The sequence below is a fragment of the Malaclemys terrapin genome, chromosome 10 (assembly GCF_027887155.1).
Source record: "Malaclemys terrapin pileata isolate rMalTer1 chromosome 10, rMalTer1.hap1, whole genome shotgun sequence".
Classification (NCBI taxonomy): Eukaryota; Metazoa; Chordata; order Testudines; family Emydidae; genus Malaclemys; species Malaclemys terrapin.
In genome coordinates, this window is record NC_071514.1 from 3,413,560 (window position 1) to 3,439,284 (window position 25,725).

Below are 25,725 nucleotides of genomic sequence, written 5' to 3' on the forward strand. Positions count from 1 at the left end.
GCACAATTTAATATGCTTATGAGAGAGATTGCTTAAAAAGAGAGCTGCCAAATCCTGCATCAACTGCAGTTTCCAAATAGATTTAATATGTAGAGCGTACTCCAGTGTCTAATCTCAAGGTGACAAAGGCATGGGGGACAGTTGCATGGCCTGCCTCCAAAAAAAAAAAAAAAAAAAAAAAAAGGGTGGGGGGCCATTACCTCCTAGCTCTCCCTAGATGGAAAAAAGGCTAACTTGGCTATAGCAGCTACCTGATCTTCTAGCAACAGCCAGGATCTGATTGCTTTGTAGATTGCAAACCCTGGCCACGAAAGGCCAGAACTACATCTCAGTCAGTGGGCAGAAATAACCCACCCATCTCTTCTGATTGCTTCTGTCAATCAATCAACATCACCTCAGTCTTATGTGAATTGAGTCTCAGCCAGTTAGCCCTCATTTAGGCCCCAGTTTCCCCCCCAACATTAAGTAATATATTCAATAGCTCCTTATAATCAGTGGGGTGGAGATGGAGAACATTGGACCTAAGAGGTATAGAGCTTGCCATGCCAATAAAGTACCACTGAATTGAAATATATAACTGAAATAATGTTCTAGATTTGGTCTTAAAGTTGAAGGGCTTTGCCTATTTCTTAGTTGGGGGTTTGATGAAGAGGATGCAAATTAAGGTCCGTGTTTGGGGCAGGATAGGCCAAAGATTGCCCTTCAGGTTGCAGGACTCTGTGTTTGGAGTACTGTACAGACATGGTAGAGAGGCTGAAGGAAACAAACAGTTATTCTGGCATCTTCACATGTAATACTATGACAAGACCAATTCTTCATAAATAGACTTTATTTCTTTATATCTGTATAGCTTAATTCATGGTATGGTTTTGAATGTGTATCTCACATTATAATGAATCTGGCTTCTCTTTCCATATGATGTTTCAAGATCAGAAAATGTTGGAATGACACTCAACTAATTTGCTCTATTAAAATGTGTAAGCATCAGACCAGATCCCCATGTGACCCTGCTGTAGGGTCTAGAAGGATGAAGGAGCAGACTATCATGTCAAACAGAAATGTGTTGTTTTACAGGTAGTTCTCCTATGAACCACTGCATATTTGAAGTTACACATCCGTAATTAGGTAATAGTCACAGAACATGGCACTTATTGAATCTGAAAAGTTAGACTACCAAGGAAGTTCCAGATTAATTAATTAATGCTGTAGAATCTTAAATCACTTCTTGCAGAAGCCAGACTCTTTCCCAGTTATACTAAAAGACAAGATAAACAGATCAGCAGCACATATTAGCGCTTTTCTTGTCATAGTTATGATTTTTTTTAATTAAATAAAATGTTGGATAAAAACGTGATGTTCCAGTGCTAATAAATGTTAATAGAAATCTTGATCAGCTTTCAGAAGAAAGTAAGATCATTTCCAAGTTGTTTTTTTCCCAGAATATATTTAAAGATTTTGTTGTACTGTCAACCCAAAGTGCATCTCTTACACCTCGATGGAGGCTACTATTTACAAAACATATAATAAACCCATATAGTTATCAGGAAGCTTGATAATCTCATTGTAATTTTCTGCATTACTTGTTTATGTACCTAATACAAATATCATATTCCAAGGTATTAGATAATCCAATGTGCAATCAAGTCACAGATAACCTCAAAGCCGGAGACATTTGAGTACCATTCCTATGTATAAAAAACAGTAGTGAAATACTCTAACGGACATTATAACCTGACCTAGTACCTCTCTGGTCACCAGCTGAGTGCAAGTCGGTCCAATCGCAGGGTGCCACCTGCTTCCAAGCCAAAATGTATGACCCCAGATTGCAATTTTGATGGCTTCTCAGTGATAGTCTTTCAGTGAGGTGTCTGCTACAGCAGGTGCATACTGGGGGGAGGCTTGGTGCTCCCCTCATTCACATGATTGTAAATCAGGAGTGTAACTGCTGAAGTCAGTGAAACTACCCTAATGTAAGACTGATATAAGAGCCTGAATTACAGCTCTTTGTACTCAATGGAAAACACCCACCGACTGATCAGGCCGTAAACAAGTGCAGAATCAGGCTCAGGAAATTTAGACTGAATATCAGGAAAACATACTAACAGTGAACTCAGACTGGAATAATCTCCCTAGGGAAGAACTGAAAGGCCCAGTCCTAGGGACACTAGGATTCTAAGGTGAAATCCTAGCTCTTATTGAAGTCTGTTGCAAAAGTGCCATTTACTTCAGTAGGATCAAGACAGCCCAGCAAGCAGGTGCTTGGGGCGGCCAAGGGGAAGGGGCAGCATGTCGGGCTGTTCCGTGGCAATTCGGCGGCGGGTCCCTCTCAGAGGGAAGCACCTGCTGCCGAATTCCCGCCGAAGAAGAAAGCGGCGCAGTGGAGCTGCCGCCAGAGTGCCGCAGATCGCAATTGCGATCACGGCTTTTTTTTTTTTTTTTTCCCCCACCGCTTGGGGCGGCAAAAATCCTGGAGCCTGTCCTGGATCGAGATGCTACCCCACATATTAAATATATAAAATATAGACACTTATGCCTATGAACTGACATAAGCACAATGTACCATCATGTTATAATCAAAATAATCAAGTTTCCTGGTTCCTCCCTAAAGCAGTCAACTGAAATCAACACAGATAAATGGCCATTGACTTAGAAGATGGTATCACAGTGAGTTTCGTCATTTGGATTAAATCTGCCCTCAAATACTGGCTTGCAAAATATGACACTTCTCCCTTTTACAATGTTTTCATTTTTTTCTAAATAATTTCATGCTAAAATATCAACTTGACCCGATTTTAAACCATGTCACAATCTGTCTCCAACTTTAAAGTCGTATGTACAAAAACCAGTGCACTATAAAATGGTTCACTCTTGAAAACCCCTTGAGTATCTTCCCCAAGAAAAACATTCATCAAAAACTCTCATCACCTTCATTGATCCAGTACTAAAGTTACTTGGTATTTCTCATTTGCAGTAATGTAACTAAAAACCAATCTCTACTTAAAGTTTAATGCCGATGTAGTTTTTCTGTCCTAGAGGACTTTGGTGTTGAATAGAGAGCCAGTGAGAAAGCCCCAATGATAGTTAGGCTAATGATAATGGAGATACCAATTGAACCAGCTGTTTGAGAGAAAGAGAGAAGAGGTGAGGAAGCTAAGAGCCAGTCACGGCGAGCGTTCATGTCTATAAAGGTGGCCTCCATTTGGAAGTGTGTGCCAATGATCCCACATACATGGAAAAGCTGGTGGCTGTGCCCTGCAACAGAGTAAAAAATATTTAACAAGAAATTTCTCTGGGTTTCATTAAAATACACCTCTAACAGCTTTGAAAATCTTATGTGCAAAAATTCAATTTATTTATTTTACTAATTTATATTGCTCTTATTGTGATGCTGCTAAACTAAGGCAATTGTCCATCTGGAAACTCACTGAATCCCTGCTTATCATAAACCGAAGCTCTGCCTTGTCCTGTGATTCTGCCAGAGACTACAAACTAAGTAGAACTTGGCTGGATCACTGCTTGGATGGGAGACCACCAAGAAAAACCTGTGTGCTGCAAGTAGTAGTACTGATGAGTCAGTCTTTCTTTCAACTCAGTACTGTGTAACATGGCAAGATGGTGTAGATTGGGTCGGCAACTTTTCTGAAGGGGTGTGCCGAGTCTTCATTTATTCACTCTAATTTAAGGTTTTGCGTGCCAGTAATCCATTTGAACATTTTTAGAAGATCTTTTTCTATAAGTCTATAATATATAACTAAGCTATTGTTGTATATAAAGTAAATAAGGTTTTTAAAATGTTTAAGAAGCTTCATTTAAAATTAAATTAAAATGCAGAGCCCCCCGGACCGGTGGCCAGGACCCGGGCAGTATGAGTGCCACTGAAAAATCAGCTCACGTGCCGCCTTCAGAACACGTGCCATAGGTTGCCTACCCTGGTATAGATTTTTGGATGGCAAAAAAACACTTTGTGGTCATTAAAGATTCTATGATACTTCTTGAAACAACAGGTCATTGGAGATGGCTTCTTGCACAACTATGCATGGCTACTCTAACCATGAGTGTGAAACAGTGAATGCATTTTCCTGATATGAACCATTTACTCTGCTCCAGATACATTATATCCCTCATGAGATGCCCAAGCTTCCGTGCTCTTAAATGCTGGAAATAAAAAATAGCAAAGACAAGAATCACAGTGTTCTGCACTCACCAATATAGTCAAAGCGTCCCGGTGCAAGTCTCTCAGGCAAATGTGCAGCAAAAATGAAACAAGTGAGGAAGGCAAACACACAGTGCCTGTAGTGGACTGGGATTACGCTTTCCATGCAGCTTTCCCCAGTACACAGATATAGCTGTGATATCAAAAGGAAAAATTACACATGGGGTACCAAGAAAAGGAAAGTTAGAGAACTACTGAAGAATACCTCTAGATTGGGGCCAGATTTGCTGCTATGCTAAGGTCCCCTGGCCTCATAAAACGGCTAGAAGTGGCTTGTGGAGTAGTCACCCCACACACCAGAACGCTCCACTAGCAGAAAGCTTGCAAAGGCAGTACCCCTGCCCCCTGTGCTAGCCACTTCTTCACTTCCAGTGTAAGCCGAGAGTGGGGCTAGGGCAGGGGCATTCATACATTGGGGCATGGGTGGGATCAACAATGAAGTGGGCGTGGTTATATCTGAGTCTTATTCGCCACTGGTGTAAGGTCACTAAGGGCCCTTATGCCAGTGTTGTTAGTTAAAGCCTTTTTCCTTGGAGCTTCAGTTTAGACTGTGGCTGGGAATCAGATAGCTTCAGTCAGCTCCTGTGCCCTCCATGCTGGGACACAGTGGAGAATCAAGCCGAAGCTGTCTATATATAACAGGGCTCTCTTGTCTGTCTGTTGCATGTTTCCAAAGAACACACCACCTATCCCCGTAGCCCTATATACCAAGATGATGAGGCTTTACCATCTTTGACTACTAGCCATCTTAGTCTGAGGACTAAAAGTGGCCACTTAGGCTGGATTATTGTACGCTGGGATCTGGGACACTGTGGGCAGAGCCCAGTAGTAGATATGAGAGCCGATGCAATCATCTCTATTTTATGCAAATTATGGTCCCAATACTGATGACCTTACTCGGGCAGAACTCCCACTGACATCCAAGAATTGGGCCAAGGGCAGCTTTTGGGCTCATGGTAAATTGCCAGTGTGTTTGAGTGCCCCTGTACTGAGCACAAAATAATCTGTACATCAACAAATATTTGCTAAAAATAGCCAAACACTGTTTTCTAGCTCATATAGTTTTCCTTTAAAAAAAAAAAGTCTGTATATTTTCCTAAATACGCTCAGTCTCATGTTAATAGCCAATAGTTACTTCACTACAGGAAGCCAATGTATTTTATGGGATCTTAATAAAAGTTGAATGTTCACTGCATACCCTGTAGAAGAGAGGGGTGCTGTCGAACAGGTACGGATATGCAAAAGCCAGCGTGCGAAGAGTTTTACTGAGCCGGGGCTGCTGTATCTCGGGGAACCTACATAAGAAAGCATTTCAAATTACAAAATCAAGGCAAATAAGGATTGTGCAACTGCCAGGGATATTTTCGAAGGAACTGTGGCTTGCAGAACGTGCTTTTTATGTAAATTTTTTGCACAAGCCATATTCTCATAGCTGTAGTAATCTATACCAGCATACAAAAAGCTGTCTAAGTCCAGAAGTAGGGCTGGAGAAATTAAAGTCAAATTACAGCCATCCTCAATTTGTGTTTGCAACTAATTATTGTAAAACGTGGTAGACAAACAAGCCACATAAATGTCCAGGTTTGTTCTAACAATGGCCTTGTTTATAATGTATCAATCAGCTGAATTATGCGAAGACTGGTTAAAACTGTGGGCCTGGCCCAGCTCTACTGAAGTCAATGGAAAGACTCCCATTGCCTTTACCATGAATGGATCAGGCCTTTTGAGACAGGGCACCCACAAGCATTCCCCACTTCCTTGGCTCTCATGTTGTAGATAAGACAATTAAATTGAAAATAGCTGAATCTTGCACTAATACAGGAGCCATAGCAGGCCAGTCATCATCAATAATAAGGAATGATGAATGGAGCAGAGGGATATCTTGATTCTACAATTCAGCAAACTTCCATGTTGGGTCTCCAGCCTGATTGCTAGTATTGTGGTGTGCTGCTGTGTCATTGTGGTGACAGAGTCCAGCACAGACAGACACTGGGAGCAGTGTTGGAATTGCTGGTTCCTTGTGTGGTTCTTTCCAATTGTTTTCTGCAGGCCACAGTGGAATTAGCAGCATATTGAGGAGTCTGTAGCCATTTCCATGATGGCTGAATCACACAAATTTATTTCCCAGATTACAAGATTCTTACCATTGAGTAAAATCACTGAACAGCAAACAAATCAGACACAATTTTCTAAGCTCTGATTGACTAAAATGGATGTCTCTTCTAGATGTAGATTGGCATGCTAATCTTCAACACCGACTCTGAGAACAACTTTGAAAGTATGAAATCTTTTTACATCATCTTGGCACACATTTCAAAGCAGTATTAATGGCCTAAGGGAAAACACTGAGAAAGTGCTTCCTTTAAAATTTAGCAACATCTGTCATAGGTCAGTTGGAAAAAAACAGAGTTTACTTCTTTAAATAGTTGCCAAAGTTATAGTTATTTTGACCTCTGAGTTTTTGTACTGCTTCATCACAGGGGCTAGATATTGAACTCAGTGTTGTCATAAAAAGAGATCTATTTATATTGGATTACTTGTAAGTAAAGCAGCATTCATGCCATGGTCATGAATGTTGATTCATTAAGTTGAATCACAGTTTCGGTTTACAATGCGTGACACGTGTCTCAGAATACTTACATTTTACATCCAGCCAAGATTTTGTAAATGCAGCATTTCAGGGAATACAAACATATCAGCTAAAATTCAAAATAAAATAAATCTGGCCCTTATTACCTTTCTATGACATCACTGTTATAATGGAGGTATGGAGCACCAAGCCTGTTGATTACAATCATATGGTAAATGAGAAGGAAAGAGTATGTTTGGGTGGAGACATATATGCTGGAATTTGTTAGCACTACCAAGAAAATTGTTGAGATGCACTTTATACTTTGTTGGTGCAAAGTCTAACATAATTTAACAGTCCTCAGCAAATGTGCAAAGAGATGAAAGAAGTGGTAATTGTGCCAAAGAGGAGAGTTAGAAAGAACACCACACCTTTCAGCAGAAAGGACATGTTCATAGGTGACTCATTTACTCAAATGAAGAGCTTGAGATTCCAAACCAAGACAGAACCAGAAAGAGACATATTATTGCTCAGTGGTACACATACAAAGTTCATAGTAAATGCGATGCATTACCATTCTATTCAGGTCAGAAAGCCAGTTGGAATATCAGTGATCACAGACACTTCACTTATCCCTTAGAGTCGGATTCCTCTATGTCCTCTATTCCTCTATACGGCAGTCACTCCACACACAATACTCTCAGTGCAATGAGCCCAATTCCATCTTGTGTCATTTATAAAGTGGGTGTAAAATGACACCATACTAATTTGGTAACATCAAGCACCCAGTTTGCATTGGTGAATGAAGATGCCAGTTGCAGGGCAATGGTAAATTGGCACCTCTCCGTGTGATTTTTCTCATGGATTGAGCAGAAAAGGCCCAATGTTTACAAAGTTATTCAACCTCACAAGCAAGGCCAGTGAGAGGTTATGGGCACATATCTTCAGTAGTCTGTGTTTTCACTCAAATTGAATTATGAAAGATCCACTCCCTCACCGTTAAGAATTTTCCATACCAAAAGAGCTCTACTACCAATGCAACCTCAAATGTACCCTAGAAGGAAGTGAAGAGTTCAGATAGGGCAGGTCTACTCACGACCTAACGAGCACAAGCCTGTTCCCCCGACCTCCGTAGGAATTTTGCCACCGAGTTCAGAGCAAGTAGGATATGGCCCAGTTTCTTTTTCACACCATTCATTTGTAAACTGCATGTGCATTTGTATGACAATTACTGCTGGGCACAGCCCACAGCCCTGATCTGATACTCACAAATCAAGGAATGAACACAGCATCCATTGGTTTTGTATTTGCATTTTATTTATTTTAAAACTAAAACCAAAAAAACAAAGATGAGGAGTGGACGATAGATGGGGAAGAAACCAGATCATTTCCAACCCCAATATTCCTAGAAGAGAAAAATGGAAGCCTCAGTTAAAACTATTGTTTGCAACTCTCGTGGTACTGTGGGATATTTAGTTGTGTGAGAGTGGTTTCTTATGGCAGACTCAACTGTGTTTTTCTACCTTTCATTTCTTTTAGCATCCTAAAAAGAGAAGAGAGACAGGCCTTGATCCCGTAAATCCTTCAGCGGTGAAGCACAAGTGGAGACTGGTTCCATGTGAGGGCAAAGAAAGATAAGCATGGGGTGTAGTATGGCAAAAGTAAGCCTCAAATCTCTTTCATCCCTGCTCCGAAGTGTGGTTACATACAGTGTATTGAATGGGTGTGTCTTGATGCTAATTTGGGTTGTCTTAACTCTGCATTTCTTCCTTAGGTCTTATTCTTGCTATCAAGGAGAACTAACTTGGTAGCTACGCAGCAGTTGTTTCATTACTGCAAGTTCAAATTTCTCACTGCTCCTTGTCCTTGCACCTTCTACATGCAGCATTCTGTGCTCAGGTCATCTAAGGCTCCCTGCCAACTTCTCAGCTCATTTAACACCCCGTCTCTGCAAAACAGTTCTTTGTAACTCTCTGGACTTTCTGAGCAATGAACTAGATCAGTGTTTCTCAAACTTTTGTACTGGTGACCCCTTTCACACAGCAAACCGATGAGTGCGACCCCCCTTATAAATTAAAAACACTTTTTTGTATTTAACACAATTATAAATGCTGGAGGCAAAGCGGGGTTTAGGGGTGGAGGCTGACAGCTCGCAACCCCCCATGTAATAACCTGGTGACCCCGAGGGTTACGACCCCCAGTCTGAGAACCCTTGGGCTAGATACTTACTAGTGCTCTTCAAATTAGATGCGAAGCTGGCTCCCAACAAAGCTCTGACACAATTTGGACCTCTGTGAAAGCCTGTTGTAAGCTCTGCAGACTTTGGGTATGGAAAACGATGATGAGCCTATTGGCTTTCTTTTTATCCTCCTTGTAGGGTGCTGAGCTTCAGGTGCAAGTGTTGATTCCATCCCATCCTTCATGTCCTCATACCACCCATTCAAATACTGCTGTGCTACTATTCGCCCCGCATTTTGCTACTTCTTTTTAGCAATGTACAAATCTACATTTACTTCCATTTCTGAAACACAACACCAATTCTTCAGCCCAGGTGCGCAATAATCCATGGGATTTTATGTTCTGCAAGAAAAGTTTAAGTGAGATGCACCAAATCCCAGAAATACTTCTCTGTTTTCTTCCATATGTCCTGTCTTTATTCTAGCTCCATGTGGGAATCTGAAGGGAGATGCCCAAGTTCTCAAGCATGCGAGAGCTCTTGAGATGCAACTGCTGCACAGATGTTGATTCAGTGGGTGAGAAGGATATGGGAAGAAGTAGGAAGTTCTCAGTGAGAGCGCAATGGAGGCATCCTGCTTCCCCTAAAAGTCAAAAATAAGTTCGTTTTCAGCCATTTTTATACACTTTCACATTTGACAATTCAGTATTCATAAAGTACATAAAAGGAAAAAATGCTTTATTACTGATTCACCAATCAGCTATCCAGTATTGGAAGAAATTCCTGAGAAGCTGGTAAGAGCTGGTATGGTAGGTTTATAGAAACTAACTTTTTTCTGATGACCATGATAAAAGTTCCTGCCTTCATCAAGAAGTTCCATCTTCATGCTGATACACTGATTCATATTCCTGTTGATCTTCATGAGGAATAGTATGAAGTGATTAAGATGGATGGGTACATAAAATCATAGAAATGTAGGTCTGGACGGGATCTTGAGAGGTCATCTAGTCTAATCCCCTGTGCTGAGGCAGGACCAAGTAAACCGTATTCTGCTGCTCTCGCTTTCCTTTCCTTAGAATCATGAAATCTATCATTTCATGGTCACTTTCATCCAAATTGCCTTCCACCTTCAGATTCGCTACCAGTTCCTCCCTGTTGGTCAGAATCAAGTCTAAAATGGCTCTCGCCCTGGTTATTGCCTCCACTTTCTGAAATAAAAAGTCCCCATTACATTCCAAGAATTTATTGGACATTTTGTATTTTGCTGTATTATTTTCCCAACAGTTGTCTGGATAGTTAAAGTGCCCCATTACTGCCAGGTCTTCTGTTTTGAATATTTCTGTTATTTGTTCTAGAAATGTCTTATCCACTTCTTCTTCCTGATCTCATGGTCTATAGTAGCCCCCTACCATGATGTCACCCCTATTTTTCCCCTTTTATCATTACCCAGGGATTTTCAACTGGTATGCTTCTCACCTCCTTCTAGACCTCAAAACAAATGTATATATTCTTGATATATAGTGCAACGTCTCCTGCCTTTTTCCCTGCTGGTCCTTCCTACACAATCTCTACTAATATTCCAGTCATGAGATTTATCCCACCAAGTTTCTGTGATGCCAATTAAGTCATAATTTAGCTTATGTACTAATACTTGCAGTCCCTCCTGTTTATTCCCCATACTTCTTACATTTATGTACAGGCATGCTTGTTGTTAAAGGCTCCAAGTACCCGAAGGAATCCTACCAGGACCCATGAATCTTTCTCCATTTTTAGTTATTGTAGAGCAAGTAAAAATAGTTGCCAACTGCTTGATGTCCCATTCGGACAGGTTAATACTGAGATGGCTGTAATCTGGAGCTGCAGGCTGTTTGATGGTAGTGGCTACAGATTATACAGTGGCTGGGATTAATAACCAGACCCATGCAAGCTACTTTGCTGTTTACGACCACCTCAATATTAACCTGTCCAAATGGGACATGGAGCAGCTGCCAGCTGTCAGATACTTAAGTAGCGTCAAAGGCAATGCTGAACAATGCTTCAAAAATGTGGACACTTGTATAGCAGCATCCATGGTTCAGGCTTTTCAGCGGCCTCTGGGGGGCCCACATGACATCAAGCTTTCTACGAAGCTGCAGGTCTATAGAATGACAGTTACGCCAACTCTGTTGCACAGAAATGAAACGTGGGTGCATCGGAGGGCTGAAGATCACTGGACTGATGGTTCTAATTTTCATTGTCTCCGTCATCTGCTCCATATGAAGTGGCAAGACAAGATCAGAAATGAAGATATTCGAAGCCAAATCCAACAATCATTTCCATCAGGGCTGGATCAGTTGCAGCAGCTTTGTTGATATGGATATATTATAAAAACGGAAGACCAATGAGTTCTGATGCATGCTTACCAATGAATGCTGTTACCCCGCCGGTGACCATGTGGGTGCCAAACACTTCGGTGGCATGACAAGGTTGCCAATGATGGACAGAAACCTCAATATATAACCAGACAACCTTAAGCACCATGCCAAAGATCAATCCGGATGGCGATTGCTTTACAAGAAGGCAACGTCCCTTTGGGATTTGCCAAGATGATGATGATGAAGTGCAAATGGCCTCAGTATTAATCAACCTGAAATCGTTATACCGTATTGTTGCAACTACATCATCTTTTACTCACTAAAATGATCTACATGCCTATGAAAGTTAGTGCCCAGTACGTTTGAAGGAGTGGAAATATACCTGTTTATTGGTAGATGTGGTTGTGACGGGATCCCCCCAGGGTGCAGCCTGGGACTGTGGGACCACTGTGCCCCCTGAACTCTCTCCAGCCTGGGCTGTCTCTCACAATGCCTTGCTAGTGACCAGCAGCAAACCCTTCCAGGCGCTGTGATCACACAGCGCAACAGCATGTGGAGCCCCACACCCAGCTAGATTGTGTGAATGCTCCCAGAGCCACTCACAAATCACACAGAGAAAGGCACCAACCAAATCCCCCCAGCTCCCAAGCACTGTGCCCCAGGAATATACCGTCTTGCACTGCTCAAGATGAACAATACAGATTTATTAATTGGTTCACCACTTCAGCAATGGAAAGTGGATATACAGCAGCCTTTGCAAACCTGAGCAGATTTGCCACACACTTCATACAAACTCACTGGTAAAGATAAACAGTAAAACAAATTTATTGATTATAAAAGGTAGATTTTAAGTGATATTAAGTGATAGGCAAAATATCAGAGTTAGTTACCAAAAGAAATAAAATATGACCACGCAGTCTAAACTCTCAACCCTATTAGACTGGGCAACAACTAGACTAAGCAGTTTTTCTCACCCCACTGGATATTGCAGTCCTTAGTATACAGATATCCCCCTTGAAACCTGGGCCAATCTCCTCTGTTGGAGTCTTGCTTGCCGCGTAGGTGGGGGAAGGAGAAAGGCCAAACATGTGGCCACTCTGTCTGTTTTATACCCTCAGTCCATGTGCTTGGAAAACAAGTCCAGGCATGTCTGGGTGGGCCTTGCTGAGTCCCCAGGCAAGGCTGAGTAATTCCCCTGGTGTGGCTTCATGCAGGTGAATCATTTCATCATAGCTCCCTTGCTGGACAATGGTTGTTGATGGGTTGACTGATTAACCAACGCCCGGGCGTTGGGGTCTTTCCTTGCTGTTGCCTCTGGGGAGCTAATATCTGGCTGATTCCCCAACTTACAGCCTGTTTTAGTGACCACCGTACAACACAATCTCATAACTTCATATTCATTAATGATATACACATATGGACAGAAAAATGACTTTCAGCAGGTCATAACCTTTCCCCTGATACATCTAAAGCATGACTTGTAAGGTAAGATCACAATCATATATAAATGAGGAATATGGGGATTCCAGGACACTCTCCCAAGATATAGAATGTCACAGTGGTTTTTCTGTGAATGGTCATAAAAGCTATGGTAGATGTGGATGGCTCAAGATTGCATTGGCCTACTACTGAGAGTGTTTTTTTAAAAAGACAAGCGAGAGATTCATGGGTGGCTGCACTTCTAAACATGTTAGACTGCATTGCTTCCAACATTGGCCATTCCGCAGTTTGGACCAAATTTTGCTCTGTTATAGTTCACATTGATTTTGAGGAAGAGTTGCACTGGCATAACTCAGCAGAATCTGGTCCTTTAGCTATAGCAATTAAGATTACAGAAGGATTCTGTGTTGTATGAAAGCAAATGAGATTTACTACTGTCACTGAGCACTAAATTTCCTGCATGGTGCTGAATGCCTTAAACTCCCAGGGACTCAGTCAGTCCCATTTTCTCTCCAACCTTTTCCTGTTGAAGCAGGCTCTCTGCCCCTGGCGTGGCTCATTGCACCCTTTGGGGATGCAATCGTGAGTTAGCCACTTACATAAACAAGGAAGAGGACTTTGGCGAAGAGACATTCACAAAACTATGGATTTTACGGAACTGTGCACTCCTAGTGTATTTCACTGAACATCAAGGCCCCCTGGGGAAAATGATTCCGTGCCACAGGGTGGCATTGCTCTTCCTCTGCAGCTGCGGGCCTGAGCCTAAAAGAAAAAAAGAAAGGAGAGAGACAGACAAAAAGAAGAGAATAGATGGAGAGTCTGGTAGCTAACAAAGTAATTGCTGGCACAGTATAAGCTGAAGCTCCGTGCTACTGCAGTTCATTTGACAGGGAAGCTCCATTTTGCATGAATGAAGTTAGGGAAATATATAAAAGCTTCCGATAAGAGTTCAGCGTCAACTGCACAGAGATATTCTCTGATTTTATTATATGTTTATTATGAATAATAGAGAAGTTACCTACTCACAGGGGACAACATTGCACTGCCGATTGTGAAGCAACAGGATGGTTTGGTAGGAAGAGGAAGATGTCTCTAGGATTCAAGAATGATAACTAGGGCAAGAGCTATTATCCCAGCAGAGATGGCAATTAGAAATCAGTGGGCCTCATTCTCCACTCAGACTGGTGTAAATCAGGAATAATATTATTTGAGTCAATGGAATCACCCTGCTGTAAAGTTAGAGCAGAATCAGGCCCTCTAGCCACCATTTCTGCTTACTTGGGAACCTTTTTTTGACTTGTTAAAATGGGGATATTTGACACTTCAGCATTGCTGAGACAACAATGTGACACTGTCTTATCCGATCTATTTAGTGCTGTAAAATTTTTACATGACCATATCTACAGTTCTGCAATTGGGTGATGCTGGCATTTCAATTTGTAAATTAAAAAGAATTTAAAATAGGTTTAAAAGCTACACTTGGACTGGTCAAACTCATTGACATTTCATAACGGTGTTAGCCTGGTAATACTTGAAATTGTAAAAGCTAGAGTTAACCACTGTCTTCATTTGTCTAACCAGACAACAGAAATCAAAAGTCAACCAACACAAAAGAGGAGGGAAAAACAAACAAAAGAAGAGAGAAACAGAGGGAAAAAAGAAAAAAGGAGAGGGAGAAAAAAGGCAAGACAAGTGGGATGGTCTAAAAATATCCGTTCCTAATTCTGTAGTTCACATAATACTTGGTACTAAAATTAAAATGATGGAGGCAAACCTGCAGCCCTGACTCTAATGAGTAGTCCTCTGCAAGCACCCTACAGAACTCAGTAGAGCTACTTCTGTGAGTAAGTGGCTGGATCAGGACCCATCTGGGACAGCCAAGCTTTGCAGCATGATTTGGTAGACCCATGTACTGCTATGCTATCAATTTGTCCCCCCCTGGAGTTGCTTCTTTTCTCTGCTACAGCAGAATCACCTCTGCTGCTGTTGGTGTTTTACCTTTGGGAATTCAGCTCTCCCTGTTCTATGGCAATATCATTTCAAACGTATTTACATGCCAGCGAAGGCCCCGGGTCAGACATGGACTTAGAGCCACTAAAGCGGATAGGGAAGCACTCCTCAATAAGCAGAATCTATTGTGGTGCTTTGTCCTGTAATGGACATCCATGCTAATAGGAAAAACTGGGATCACTCCTCCAATAAAAGGACAATAAACTAATTACGCTGAACTATTCATGCAGCTCCAAAACCAAAAATCAGTTATCAGTTGCAGAGGCAAACTGTGTGTCATCCTAATGGTAGCGATTAATCTTCTACAAAGAAGGCTTTAAAGAGGATTTCCATCAGAGATTTGGTAGGTAATTCATAACCAGAAGCTAGCTGAGTACTATGGAAGTTTTTAGAAATGTTGCTCAAATCCAAATTCCATGCCAGGCCACTTTCAGTTTATAATAAAGTCAGATTTTCAGGGCAGTTAGATTTGAATGATTTTCTCCTGGTAAGCATACAGCACACGTCATGTTTATTACCCTTTACAAAGGAGGCAATTGGGTGCGAGGCCCCAATCCTGCAAACCCTTACGCACGTTCCTAACTTTATGCCCATGAGCAGTCCCCTTGACTTCAACGGGGCTATCTGGGTGCTTAAAATTAAACCCATGCTTAAGTGTTTGCAGCACAGGGGCCCAAATTTCTTTACCCCATATATCAGGCACACTGTAGTTAAATTAAAAAGCGAGTTACTTTAGGCAGACATATTAAACATAGTAAGATATCAAGCTAGCTTTCAGCAACTCTATAAATAAAGCTTTACCGATAAGTTATTTCACATGCTCTAGCTTCCCTGCATGACATGGTTCTAAAATTAAACGTCCTTTCCCCTTTCCTTTCCCCAGTGCACACAGCGTTACATATTCCAAAGCTACATTTGTAAATAAACCTGCTTTAGCAGTCACAGTGGGATAATCGGGAGGTAACTGTACCTGGAGTAGCAGGAAAGACCCGTGCTAATGACCGTGTTAAGCACAGCAATGGGTACATAACAGTGATGGAAAGTGCTATCGATCCATTCTTCTGGGAAAACATACGTTGAATAAGCAATCGCAGAGCCTGAAAATAAAATCAGTGCTCAGGTTAGTTTTGAATGTTATTAGTGCCCTTCAGTAACCTCCCGGGTAATTTGGTGATCTTGCAGGTTTCAAACAAGCAAACCTATGTTATCCTGTGTTTCTTGTAGACAGATCCTAGACATATTTCAGAGGTGATGAGCACTTGTAGCTCCCTCTGCAATTAAAGAAAGCTGCAAGGAAGAACAGGATTTCAGCACCTTGGAAAATGAAACCATTGAATTTTAAATAAGCCTCCAGATTCAGGGGCAAGACTATCAGAAAAAGTCCATTGTTGTTTGAAGCTGACTGATATTGGATATGTAGTGTTGTTGTAGCTGTGCTGGTCTAGAGAAAAGGTGGTTGAAGTGATATCTTTTATTGGACCAACTTCAGTTGCTGAGAGAGGTGTCTGTCTCTCTCAACAAGAGGAGTTGGTCCAGTAAAAGACATTACTTCACCTACCTTTGTTTCTCTGATAGTGGATAGTTTGCCATGGACTTGATCAGAGGTGTCTGCGAGTGGACTAGGGACCTTAATTTAACACATGTGAAAGACAAAATAAGGAAAAAAGTTTCATCATTTCAGATACTAGGTTAAAAACTTCATTAATTAGAGCTTTGAAACTGGTCTGTATCACAGGACAGAAACAAATTGACTTAGGACAATAGCATTCCCCTATTTATTGGCAGCCCAGCCTGATATTCTATTCTAGCTATGTTTATACCTCTTTTTCTGGTAGAAAAAATTAAGGCAAATTATGTAGCCCTGGGCTGATTCTGTTCTCACTCAGATTGGGTTTTATGCCTGTGCAATGCCATTGACTTCTTAAATATAAATAAATTAATTAATTAATATCCTATCTCCTAGAACTGGAAGGGATCTTGAAAGGTCATTGAGTCCAGCCCCCTGCCTTCACTAGCAGGACCAAGTATTGATTTTTGCCCCAGCTTCCTAAGTTGCCCCCTCAAGGATTGAACTCTCAACCCTGGGTTTAGCAGGCCAATGCTCAAACCACTGAGCTATCCCTGCCCCCCAACTTCAGTGGAGTTCCTCTTGATTGACCACAGTGTAAGCAAGAGAAGAATCTGGCCCAGAACCTTTTGTTTTTTCCTGTTGTAAAGTGACAGAATTGTAGTTTGCTTCAGCCTGCTCCTTTCAGGTATTTTACAAAAAATGAAGAGCCCGACCCTGCAACCAGTCCTAACTCAGGCATTTCCCCAGCAGTGACTGCTAGGGCTAAGTCAGGACTGCAAAATCGAACCCTTCAATGGATTTTTTTTAAATTGCAGTGGAGATGTTCGTACGTTTCTGTTATATTTATGTGGTTGCCAGCATATATGCTTTCTTCAGTGTGATTCATATTTATGCTTGAATTATTTCATTAAGTGCTGAAGATAACTTTATCGTTCCAGTTGCTGTCAGCACGACTTCCTTGTAACAGAGATGACGCATCCCACGGGGCCCATTCCTTTACAAATATCATAAATAAACCCAAAGGCAGTAACTTCATGTCAGGATCTTTCTGATTTATAAGCAAGACAGCCAGGTCCCTCTGGATCCTTATGTAGATGCAAATTAGACACATCACAGAGGGGAATCTCTGACTCAGAGCAGGGTACTTTCAGCAACCCCTTGCATGACTGTGCACTGATAAGAATGACCAGCAACTTCAAAGGAGGCTGGACATGTCCCGTGAGAATAGATAAAACATGCTATGTTGGCACTGCAGGAATGCAGAACATCTGAACCAGCAGGTTAGGTCTAATTTACCTTACTTAGTTTTTTGGGTGGCTATGGAGGTATTTGGATTGTGCGATTTTATCCTTTTACTCTGGGCATTAGCAAAATGGCAAAATCTAAAAATGGTGGTGACATGTGTTTTACAAGCCACAGGCCACTCCAAACCGAAACAGCAGGTGTAATCCATTGTAGACAAAAGCATGGAATTAATTCACAAATGGTGAGATGGCCTGCATCTCCCTCAATGGTATCAATAAATAAAACCAGAGCTCTTCTCACACGGGTTGCATGTACTCCGCATTCTCTCTCTAGAGCTATAATAGTGTCAGGTCACCGCTTTGGTCCCCTCTACCTCCAGATTAACCATTAACACATAGCACAGATTCATGATAGAAAAAATTCACAGTTTTACTTCAGCGCTCCCAGACAAAGTGTCTTTACCAAATGTTAAAATGCAGGACTGTACTTCAACATTCTGCGGCTGGTAGTACAAGTATCTAGCAAGCCACGTCTTTGACTTCGGCCGGCATCAGAGTTGGATGAAGTGTGTGTGTGTCTGTCTGTCTCAAGCCCTGGGTGTGTCTTCAGCACAGTCATGTTGCAATAGTGAAGGACAAGAGGTCCTCCAATCTCCCCTTGCTAATCGGTGGAGCAGGATTTCAATTCTGGGGTTGATGCAGGACTTGACTTGGGGGGAACAAAAGTAGCTTTAAGCCACTTTTCAGCTGTCAATCTCTTAGTTCCTGGCATAAATACCAGCAGCCTCGTGACTTCCTGTGTGACTTCAGGCAAGGCATTTAAACTCTGTGCTTTAGTTTCTGTAACATGGGTATGACAATACTTCCATACCTCATGAAGGTGTTGTGAGCCTTACTTCATTAATGTTCATAAAGTGATTTGAGATCCTTGAATGGACGGTGCAAAGCATGAATTATTATTGACTGAAAAACACCCACAGCAATCCCAAAATACTTAAGACATTAAAGACGAATGAGAAAAAAAATGAGACATTGGGCAACTTTTTCAAAAGTGCCTAAATGACTTAAGATCCTAAGTCCTATTTTCAAAAGTGAATTAGGAGCCCATGTTCCATTGACTTTTAATTAGATTTAGGCTCCTAAATACCAAAGTCACTTTTGAAAATGGGGCTTAGGCCCAGATCTTTAAAGGTGTTTAGGTACATAATTCTTATTGATATCAATGGGAGCTAGGGGCCTAAATACCTTTGAGAATCTGGGCCCCAAGTCACTTGGATGCTTCTGAAGATGTTGCCAATTATTTTGTTACATATTTAACAAGACAATGTTTGGAGACTCTTACCTAAACTGTACATACTAAGGGCACCATAATCAAAGAAATAACAAATATGTCTCGCCTGGATGGACATCGTACTGAATGTGTGGGCACAGCTGGATGTGAAAGGATAAATACAGCACGTGAGCATGTAGGCAAGAAAGGGCCAGGCATACACGTCGTTCCAGATATCCAGCGAATAGGCTAAAGCAAACAACTTCCATAGGAAGTACCTGAAACGCAAAATACTGAGTTAGGACCTTGTGCGTTACTAGTGAAATGCCGCCCCATTGAAATCAGTGGCAAAACTCCCGTTCTCGAGGATTTCACCCTCACTGATTTATTGTTATTATGTCAGAACTACAATGAATGCATTGATTATTATTTGAGTTCTCAGTTATATTTTCCTTGTCCCTCCATTAGAACATTTCCCACCCAGGTCCCATAATCCTTCAGTCACCCCCCATCACCAACAGCCGTCTACTTCGGGTGATTTTAAACATTTGAAAATACAGCAGTTAATAAAAACCAGCTCAAGTACCAGGCAGGCAAAAAGTGCGTCCATATATTTAGTGTTTCGTTTGTCATCTGGAAGGCACTGAGGAGACAGTCTGCTGCAGAACTTCTTGGATGCCGATACCCAGACAGGATGCCCTGCTCTCGAAACACCTGCAAGGGGATGATTAGAAGCGCGTTGTTTAGCTGGACTGTACAGTCTGTATATTTCACAGTGTGTCACAGGAATTGGAGCATGAGATGCCCAATCCTGCAGCTCAACTCCCACTAAACATCTCCTTGTAAAAGGAGAACTTTATCAAGCTGCAGTGCAGAATATTAATTCAGAAAGCATGCTACAAAGGAAGGCGAACGCATGTTAACAGTGCAGTAGGGTTGTTGCAGAAACATGGTTGCATGTTCTCCTCTAGGACATGGGCTTGGGGGGTGAGGAACAATCGAGGTAATAGGTGCTAAACAGGGTCCTAAAAATGGCCATATTGGGTCAGACCAAAGATCCATCTAGTCCAGTATCCTGTCTTCTAACAGGTGCCCCAGAGGGAAGGAACAGAACAGGTAATCATCAAGTGATCCATCCCCTGTCACCCATTCCCAGCTTCTGGCAAAAGTATGAGGATCATGGGGAAATTCTTGATTAGGACCCTGAGCTCAAAGGACATCTGCATATAGGAGCTGGGCCTCTACCTGCGAGCCTGCAGCAGAACTGTTGGCAATGGCTGGTCCCCCAGCGGCTGACTGCTCCTAGCCTCTGTCCCCCCTCAGTGGCATGTGGAAGCTAGGCTCTAGCCCAGCGCAAGCCCCACCAGCACAGGTCTGGCAGGCGCATTCCAAGATGCAGTGTAGACATACCCTAAGGGACCTGGCTTTGGGCACCCGTTTCTGAAAATCTTGTCCTTTAAGTTCAGACTCTTCCAAAAATTAAAACTCACTGCAGCACTGGCATTCCACTAGAACAGTGAAGAGCAAGCAATGTCCACCTAGACAGCTCAGAGACCAGTGTACGATAGTCTCCTTTCCAAAGGCTAGACTTTACGCAGCAAGTCATCTATTGAAGTCAGTAGGACTCCTGTTTGGATAAGTGTTATTTAACATGAGCAATGATGGCAGAATGTGGCACGAAGACGTAGTAGCTAATGTTCCAGACAGACTTCAAGTGTCTCCAGTAACTTTCTATTTCCTAACATTTTAAGATCAGGAAGGAACATATAATTGAACTGCATCTCAGTGAAGTGGGTTATAAATGTGGCACAAAGACAGCTGGGTGCTGCTATTGTTTTAACAGAGATCTTACCTTACGTTAATGAGCCCATTACCGCAAATAATTCCCCTCAATATCTTCCCAGTGTCCTTAAATAACAGAGCTTGCTAGATGTGACTCGTTCTAACATTACCATGCCTAGGCCAGAGCACTGAGCTTGCTTTTGAGATACTCAGACAGTTCCTAAAATGAATCGGATTCTTCTTTATCTGAAATTCAGGGTCTGACTCTGATTCTCTAACCTAAGCGAGTGAAATACCCTCCCTGTGCAAGAACAGATGTTTTCTTTACCTTGATGTGACCAAAATCAAGTCAAGATTAAACTGCAGCGTCTCCTCAGTTTTTCTTTTAAATCTAAAGTACTCCTGATAAAAGCCAAATCTGTGTGTCGTCTTCTTGTAAATAGTTCTACTATCCCCAATGGGAAGATGGGCCAAATTTCATTCTCCACCTCTTTCTGAATAATTAGGCCAATTTTTTTTTAAATGGTCCTGATAATTAGTCAACTTTTTTTAAACTAAAAATATTTTCATCCAATAAATGGCTTTCTTGTGAAAACAAAATTTTATGCAACAAAACTCAACATTTTTCCTTTTTCACAAAAAAATGCTTGCTTTTAGTGTTTGTGCATACAGGTATTTAAATGAATTCAAAATATTATTGAAAATCATTATCAAAATATTTGATCAAAAACCTGGTTTTTGGTGAATGTAAGTTTTATAACCATTTTATGTTTTCAATCAAAAAAATTAAAAATACGCTGAAAAAAATTCTCTGCACTGTTTTTTCAATGCCTCTCTTTCAAACTCTTCAAAACAAAAAATTACACAAAACAAAACAACTTCACCATTTCAAAAAATTTCCACAAAAATTGTTTTTTTTCCCAGCCAGGTCGCGGGCCACTGATTTAGCCATAGGGTTTGGCCAACATGCTTTAATCAAAAGCTTCCCATGTAGAGCATTAGAAGAAAGTTATAATTAAAAAGAGAAGTTGTAGCTGAAGTTTTATTAGGCTACTGAGCCCACACAGATCAGCAACCAAATAGGAGATACATTTAACAAAACCTTACTTACTTGAGGCACTTGATTAATACTGAGTTGCTTGGGCAACTTCCAATTCAGCATTGTGTGTTGGGCTAGGTGGTGTTGATTTTGTCTTGGAATGCTTGTTAAATCTTCACCTCCTTAGAGACAGACTCCTACATAGTCTTCATCTATGGCCTCAGGCCAAACTCAGCGTTATCGACACCTTCCTGTCTCCTCGCCCGGCTTGTTGCCAAGACCCCCAAGCGCTTGGGTGCTAGGGAGAGCAAGAGAACAACACAAGGGAGATTGCTATGCAAGAGAAACAAACAAGGATAGGGCCCCGGGCCAGGTAACGGGATTCAAATCGTCATTGGCAGCTCTAGCCTGTGTCACATCCCTATCAGCTGCTCTCTTTTCTGTTTCTATACAGAGTTAGGGTGCCAGTTTGGGATTCTTGGGTTTAGTGAAGGCAGGTGTGATGTGGAAGACAAGACAGTGACATTCACCCCTGTGCAAAGCCTATGCACAGAGAATGTCGCACATAGGCCATCAAAATGGGCAGACGTGAAAGCTATGATCTGTGATGACCTTTTGCACGAGGGAATGAGTACATAGAGAGACTCGTAACTCAGCGCCAGACGCTGCAGACCTTACTCAGGGCTTGGTCGGTCCCACGGCTTTTGAGAGCAGAGGGTACCCAGAGCTGGAAGAACCAGCTTTGAGGCACAGAAAGGAGAACAGCGTCTCCATGGCAATGCCCTTCCTCCTAATCCCAGGGAAGCCTCTTCATTGGCTGAGGTACTACCAGGCTAGGCCCAGTGGGTACTTTGAGACCCCAGCCCTCTGGAAACTACCAGGGGTCTCCAAGGAGGAAAGCAGGATGTTGTGTAACACAGATCCCCTGCAAGCGAGTGAAATCCCTGCAATACGGGCCAATCGGCAGGCCTCTACAGCACTGGCACAGGGGTGGGAAACAGGGTAGAGGTATTGGATCTCTGCCTTGAACACTGCGTGCAGATATGGTCATCCCAGATATATTGGAATTGGAAAAGGTACACAAAAGAGCAACAAAAATGATTAGGGGTATGGAACAGCTTCCATATGAGGAGAGATGAACAAGACTGGGACTTTTCAGCTTGGAAAAGAAACTACTAAGGGGGCATATGATAGAGGTCTATAAAATCATGCCTGGTGTGGAGAAAGTAAATAAGGAAGTGTTATTTATTCCTTCTCACAACACATAACATAAGAACTAGGGGTCACCAAATGAAATTAACAGGCAGCAGGTTTAAAACAAACAAAAGTAAGTACTTGTTCACACAGTCAACCTGTGGAACTCATTGCCAGAGGATGTTGTGAAGGCCAAGATTATAACAGGGTTAAAAAAACAACTAGATAAATTCATGGAGCATAGATCCATCAATGGCTATTAGCCAGGAAGGGCAGAGATGATGTCCCTAGCCTCTGTTTGCCAGAAGCTGGGAATGAGCAACAGGGAATGGATCACTTGGTGATTACCTGTTCTGTTCATTCCCTCTGGGGCACCTGGCATTGGCCACTGTCAGCAGACAGGATACTGGGCTAGACGGACCTTTGGTCTGACCCAGTATGGCCATTCTTATGCCTATGTGGACCTTGGGAGACCTGTAAGTTTGGGCTAGAGCTGAGCGAATACCAGTATTTCAGTTTGGTGGCCGAGCTGAAAAACACAGAGGAAAAAAAGTGTTATGGATCACACCAAAATGAAAACATCTCTGATTTCCTGGCAAAATTAAAGAATTGAAATAATTTCATTTTGTTTCATTCTGATGGGTTTTAAAACATAATTTAGGAAAATTCAAAATTGGAACATCTTTCCAAAACAAAAAATCAAAATGTTTCATTCTGGAACATTTCTGAAACTTCCCCCCCCCCGCTTTTTTTTTTTTTAATTCACAGATTTTTTTGGTCACCCCACAACTGCATTTTTTGGTGGGGGAAAAAAAAAAACTAGTCTCATGAAAATTTTTACCCAAGTCTAGTGTGGGCCCTGCCTATTCTGTCATGGGGGTTCAAACTCCCCACCGTCGATGGAAATATTGGGAGGCAGCTCAGATGCCCACTTGAATTGACATTCTAGGGCCTGATGCAGCCAATCAACCCACACTGAAAGCTCCCATCGGCATTGACGTGTGCTCCATTCAAGGCCGGACTGGCCCCTTTGCAGAATGTCACTTGTTTCCCATATTCTTCTGCGGGGGGTTCCCGTTACAACTGGGTGTCAAGGGGAATCCGCAGCACGAGTGGCATTATTGCCTTAATGCTCCATCTAGCGGTGTCTGAAATTTCCATTTATCATCACACACAAAAATCACTCTAGAGAGAACCAGCAAAACGGCAAGAGGACCAGCCTTCCATGTGCAGTACTGTGCTACCACGCAGATGGTCTCTGCTCAGCTATGTCCTTGGACATCAATAGACTGGGGAGGTGAGATGAGGGGCAGGCGGGCTCTCCTTAAAGGAGTGGGGAGATGGGGGGGATCCAGGCAATGTGCCAAACCTGCAGCTGTTTGGGGTAGTCTCAGGCATGGGAGCCCCTCCTCCTTCCTGCCAGTATCAGCCAAAATACTAGTTTAAGTGCTCATTGCTCCCAGTCCAATGCCACAAGGTGTGGAGTACAAACTCCTCCATGCCTAGTGACAGCTTAGTGGTGTTAATAACATGCAGCCCCTGGGAAATCAGTCTGTCTCCCCCTTTATCTCAGCCCCTACTGGCAACTTTCCCTAACAGTAAAACTCCGTCTGTCCGGCCCTCTGGCCCCAGCTGGCATTGCTGAGGAGGTTGGGAGGTGGGTGGGAGACTGTCAGATGCTGAATCCTGGGCATTGGCAGCTAAAGGCTAGCTTGAATGCCCTGGCAGGGGGGCCCAGATGTGTTGGAATAGGTCCTGGGTAAGAGACACAAGCTGCCGGCTTCTACAGCAGCCAAAAGGAGCCACGCTGCACTCCTGATGTCGGAAAATGCGAAAGGATAAAGGGTGGGTGTTACAATAGTCTGCAGTTGTTAGAGGCGCAGACTCAGGACTCCTGGGTTCTAATCCCAAGTTTGCCACCGACTCACTTTGTGAGCTTGGACAACTCCCTTCACCACGCCAAGCCTTCGCATCTCAGCTGTGCAATTAGGGTAACAAAACCTGCCTCCCCAGGGTGCTGTGATGCTGAATAAGCTAATGTATTTAAACCTGTATTTAAACCGGTCTGGGACAGAGGCAGGGGAGAGGTTTGATGAAACCCTTTCCATGGTTTCATCAAACTCCCAGCCTTTAACAGGTGCAGCGATGGTCAAAAGTGCTCCTTAGCCTTTCAAAATTAAGCAACATTTCTGTCAGCTTCACTTAGGCTACAACAGAAACAGAGCATTGAAAGTGACCGGCTATGGAAAGGTGTTTGTAGCGCCATCTACAGGACACTCCTTGGCACAGAAAGGGACTGAGGTTTCCCATACTGTCCCATAACTTGCTAACTCACAGAAAAACGAAGTGAGTTCATTAAAACAAACATTTTGCTGAAACCATTTCAGCGAACACTCGGTTTTCAAACCTTCTCCTTTTTGAATTCGTTGGCTCACAATTGGCATGTTGCTGTTACTCCTGGCATGGCAATGATTTTCTGACAGCATTTACAATCATGTTCATTTATTCCCGCGCACCTATTTCAAGCCTACCGGCGCAGGGCTAGGTTGACAGACTAATTCCTAAGGTTTCCTCTGGGGGGGTGGTCATGCTGGGAATGCATCCAGGGCCTGGGATGCCCCTCTTTGGAATAGCAGGTGAACGGTGAAATTAGGGTTACCATATCTAGCAAATAAAAAAAAGAGGACCCTCCACGGGCCCTGGCCCTGCCCATTTCCCCACCCCCAGCCCCGCCCCAACTCCGCCCCTTCCCCGCCCTAACTCCGCCACCTCCTCCCTCCCACTCCCAGCCACGCGGAAAGGGCTGCCCGAGCGCTACCAGCTTCACGGTTTGCCAGGCAGCCCCCAGACCCTGCGCCCCCGGC

General features: G+C 42.6%; 1 protein-coding gene across 6 annotated transcripts in view; it reads right to left on the minus strand.

Annotated features, from left to right (window-relative positions):
- Positions 1-811: 811 nt before the first annotated feature.
- The window catches only part of PAQR5 (progestin and adipoQ receptor family member 5), a 34,915-nt gene continuing 10,001 nt past the window's right edge, over positions 812-25,725 (minus strand). For 4 of the 6 annotated variants that reach the window (XM_054041469.1, XM_054041470.1, XM_054041472.1 and 1 more), the window contains 8 exons: positions 21,740-21,965; positions 19,433-19,560; positions 18,919-19,124; positions 15,733-15,859; positions 6,950-6,994; positions 5,412-5,508; positions 4,205-4,346; positions 812-3,252 (listed from right to left, as the gene is read on the minus strand). In XM_054041469.1, coding sequence (XP_053897444.1) covers positions 3,005-3,252; positions 4,205-4,346; positions 5,412-5,508; positions 6,950-6,994; positions 15,733-15,859; positions 18,919-19,124; positions 19,433-19,560; positions 21,740-21,790 — 1,044 coding nt within the window. In that variant the 5' untranslated portion in view covers positions 21,791-21,965 and the 3' untranslated portion in view covers positions 812-3,004. Of the gene's footprint in view, positions 3,253-4,204; positions 4,347-5,411; positions 5,509-6,949; positions 6,995-15,732; positions 15,860-18,918; positions 19,125-19,432; positions 19,561-21,739; positions 21,966-23,209; positions 23,391-25,725 lie in introns of all 6 variants that reach the window. The other 2 variants (XM_054041471.1, XM_054041473.1) reach the window with 2 other exon arrangements.